Here is a 4,400-nt window from a genome sequence, read left to right as displayed (position 1 = left end):
CATCTAGCTTCACCATGTCTATGGTGAACTAAACCCTATTGTTGTTAGGGGAAACAATGTAATCTTTTGATACTCTCTTTTATTGAAACTCTTGATTATTTATATGGTCTCCATATGTTTTGATTGATAATTGTTGGGTTATCATCTGTGCTTAAGGCCTTTATCGTTTAACTCATTCGGTAACTGATGTTTGTCTTTACTGATATGGGGACGTACAGTAATGACATGAACTGGTGAGTAATTTCTTGATTTTGCAATACCACCTAGGGATAGGGGTAGGACGATCAATTGCGCTAACTTCTGTTTATAATGCGGTATTAATTGCTAGGGGAGGCTAGGGATAGCAAGCCAGTAGTTAATATTAGGCTCTTTCCGTCGAGGGATCGAGTTAAGGGGAGGCTAAGAAAGTCGCATAACAATTAATTAATCAAACTAATATTCAAGAGGAGTAGGTAAGAGAGAGCGGATTAGATGAAATTGTAAACCCTCAACAACATCCATTCATCCATTGTTTTCTGCTGTCAATTGAATCAACTTTATTTTGCATGTTAATATTTTTGTTCTCAAATCCAATTTATTAATTTTTATTTTCAAGTCTTATTATTTTAATTCACGTGAACGAGAAAGCCTTTCGAGTCTCTTGGGAAAACGATACTTGGTCTTACCATTTATATTACTTGTACGATTTGGTACGCTTGCCAATTTGTCAACACAAGGGCGTAGTGATGCCACGGCAGTGACACGGCGATGGCGCAATGAGGGCTTCTGCGTTTGGTGGCGAGGGTTTCTTTTGGGGATTTCTTGATTATTTAAGGCTAGTGATTTGGGTGGATGACTTTGGTTCCCTTTTTTGCAGGTTTTGATTCACAACGCAATCATTCTCTTCTTCTTCTTATTCACGACGCAATCGTACTCCTCTTCTGATTTAGGGTTTGCTAAAAGCCCTCTATGGACTAGCGAAAAAGAAAAAAAAAGTAAAAATCACTTTACTGTCTCAGTTCAAGTCCCACCCGAGGCAATAGAGTCTAAGATACTAAGGGTAGACTTTTTACCTTGCGTGTATATGCCTCAATTGTAGAATCGCTACCTATGGACAAAAATAACCGTTGTTGTTTTCCTTGATTGTATTAATGTGTGATCACATCGGAGTTCGTAATAGTGATGAAGGATTGATAATTTTTTCTCATTTAATTCTAGTAAACAAAACGTAAAATATTTTAAATGGAATTTAAACAACCTGCAAGTTCAAATTTTGAAAAATATAATTACTAGAAAATATATATTAGAATATCACATAGAGTTATAAGGATGGCTAATGAAGTTTGAAGGAAGGGAATAAAGATTGTAAATTCAATTTCCCTAGTATAACCTTCAGGAATTATAAAGTTGGTTTGATGCGTATGAAATAGAATGTGAGAGATATTGTAAGTTCAACCTCTCCACTGATATAATACGTTGAACAAATTGCACTGCCATCCCTCTAAACTATCCCTTACAGTCTTCAATTTTTAACATGTTAAACTATATGTGTCTTATAAGGGAACTTTCGTCAAAACAAAGATGCAACATTTTTACATTAAGCTCTGAAAATAAAGTAAACTTTAAGTTTAACTCAATCTCGTGTAGTTTGCACTTATTTATCTATTTTAAATTGGTCTTATTTCTAGTTGACGTGAGATTTACAACAGTATAAACATTATTACGACATCAAACATACAAGCTGAGAAGTAAACATAACTACGTGCAACTTTAGCAGATAAACATAACTGATATTTGACTGAAGATAATCTACGTCTTAGAAAAAGTCAATCCAACGCTCACTGTTGAGACTGCAGAGTATAAATGCAGAAGTAGCAGCAAAGAGATCAGTAAGAAACCAATAACGATTCTTCAAAATCAACAGTTAAGAGAGATTCGTAATACCAGATAACGTTTCTTGAATCTATCAACGATTTCCTGGGGATCTAATTTTGTCTCTTTATAAGCATCAATCTTGTTCACCTCCTGTAAAAGAAACATTTTCGTTCACATACGATATTGCTTTTGTAACCAGTGTATTCCAAGGGTTATTACTTGGTAGTTATGCAGGTTCAAATGGAGCAATCTGTCAGCAGTTGTGCAGCAAATTGAGAAATTTGAAACGAGAGCAATTTCCACAAAAAATAGAACCTTTTTTTTTCACACAAAACCGAGTTTAGTGTACCTCAATCCACGTTGCAAGTTTTGGCCTTCCTTCGGTGATGTCATGTTTGAACACGTCAACAGATACAGGTTGGAATCTTTCAACAAATGGAATGTATGCAATATCCACCTGATCATCACAAATATTTTTATATGAAACAAAAGCTATGGTCGTTGACGTAATCACGTATGATACTAGTATTCTACATTGAGATCAAACCATGACTACTTTCTTTCATCCTATTGAAATGTTGTATTGGATAAAGATATTAAAGATCATGAAATACAGAATTGGTGTTAACTAAGATGTATTAAAATACATTAATATCTTTAATGTATTACAATAGAATTTATAGTACTATCATAATTCTAAAAGCTAACGAGGAAATATGGAAATCAATGCTCGAGGATAATAAGATATGCTAAGGTATTTTGATTTATTCCAACACATTAGATGCAACACGACAAGCATTATTAATCACAGCCTGAAAAGCAATAAGTTTTTAAGAGGATATCGAAAGTCAAAGATTATTGAAATGATTTTAACTCACCAAACTGAATTGACCAAGAAAGAATGGCCCATCATCAAATTTACCAAGAGCATTCTCCAAGTACTCAAAGGCAGAACCTGATTTAAATCACCATGGTAAGGACCCACTTGCATTTGTGTAGAAAATTAAAAGGGAAAATTTCCTATAGTTATGAACTTAAATATATCGCTTACTAGCTTGCTGTACAACACCCCCTTTCAATGAAGAGGACGCGTCATTGTTGAATGTATCAACATGGGATAATAGTTGTTCACCGAACTTTTTCTTAGCAGGATCCTAGAATAATTTGCACTCAACATCATTAATTCATTCTAACAAAGAGATGAGAGAGGCCGTGAAGGGCCAAAAGAGAATGTGCAGTTTCTAGTTCTTACAGCAGGAAACAAAGGTGTCCCTTCAAAGTTGGCATCTACATATTTGATCAAATCAAGACTTTCTCCCAAAACCTTGCCATTGTGCTCCAATGATGGCACCTACAAATAAATTCTATTTTAGGGAAACAAATTGAACTTGCTAAACCAAACCAAATCAAATCAAAATAGCAAATTAGAACCCTTTAATTATCCTCATATGTCTAAGTTACTCACCTTATTTTCAGGGTAGACTTTCTCCTTATACCAAGCTGGCCTATCTTGAAGATCAATAGGGACCAATTTGATCTTGTCTTGTAGTCTCTGTAGTTTCCATTACCAATACGAGAAATAAAAGTGACAGAATAAGAACATTAAATAAGAGTAAATAAATAGTCTATTTGTAGACAGTGCAGAAGGTTGTTAGAATGTTTAGTTACAGACTGGATAACTTTTATAAAAACTACTTCGAAAATGTTATTTCAATAACAATAATTTCTTATTGGTTGAATAAATTCTTTATTCGGATGCTTTACTCATAGAAATTAAACTCAAAATCATAATAAACCACAAGAAGCGCGCACTTAGAACTTGGCAAATGGAAGTAGTAAAAATGGACATCATAAACATAACAAAGAAACAACCTTGTAGTTCCTAGTTATCCATACACGCTGTGCATAGGGGCAAGAATAACTGATGTACAACCTAAATAAACAATAAAAACAAATAAGGACATGGGCATGTTAAAATTGAAGATTCATGAAAACGATGAACTTTGGATTGAGATGGAAACAACCTGGTGGTGCCATCAAAAAGAGGAGGTGGGTCGGAGGTGGATGTTAATGGAGGAGGACGAACAGCTTGCACGCTACTGTTGGATACAAAGAGAGAGTATTAGAGAAGAACATAATATTGGAATAAAAATGTAACAGAGGGGATAATTTAGAAAACGAAGAATTTTAATACAGAGTTGCCATTAACGTTGTTCTTCACAGGATATTAACGATAGAATGGACAGAATCAGAATAGTGTATTCGTTCAACCGATTTTGACCATTTATTCAATTTTCATATTCGTGTTTTCAAATTAAAAGATAAAAAGAAACTTAAATATATTATTTATATAAATAAAACTAAAAAATAAAGAAACAAAGTTTTAAGATGAAATACTCGTAGGCATTCTAAATCTTACCATAAAATTATAATAAAACTTTGGAATAAATGTTTTAAAAAAAACTAAAATAATTTTAAAATGATGTTAAGCATAAGTATAGACTTTGAAAATTTAGTTATGCTGATATCTTAAAGTGAATCCGTTA

At 33.5% G+C, this 4,400-nt stretch overlaps 1 protein-coding gene across 1 annotated transcript; it reads right to left on the bottom strand.

Annotated features, from left to right (window-relative positions):
• Positions 1 to 1,584: 1,584 nt before the first annotated feature.
• LOC106754413 (glutathione S-transferase L3) lies at positions 1,585 to 4,152 on the bottom strand. The gene is made up of 10 exons (XM_014636423.2): positions 4,049 to 4,152; positions 3,879 to 3,953; positions 3,727 to 3,787; positions 3,320 to 3,406; positions 3,107 to 3,205; positions 2,906 to 3,008; positions 2,733 to 2,809; positions 2,204 to 2,311; positions 1,924 to 2,004; positions 1,585 to 1,829 (listed from the first exon to the last, which is right to left on the bottom strand). Exons 1-10 carry the CDS (start codon positions 4,057 to 4,059, stop codon positions 1,818 to 1,820), a joined length of 714 nt encoding a protein of 237 aa, XP_014491909.1. The 5' UTR covers positions 4,060 to 4,152; the 3' UTR covers positions 1,585 to 1,817.
• Positions 4,153 to 4,400: the final 248 nt, after the last annotated feature.

The sequence above is a fragment of the Vigna radiata genome, unplaced genomic scaffold, assembly GCF_000741045.1.
Source record: "Vigna radiata var. radiata cultivar VC1973A unplaced genomic scaffold, Vradiata_ver6 scaffold_108, whole genome shotgun sequence".
Lineage (NCBI taxonomy): Eukaryota > Viridiplantae > Streptophyta > Magnoliopsida > Fabales > Fabaceae > Vigna > Vigna radiata.
The sequence above is the reverse complement of the archived record's forward strand: the minus strand, read 5'-3'. Positions and strand labels throughout refer to the sequence as shown.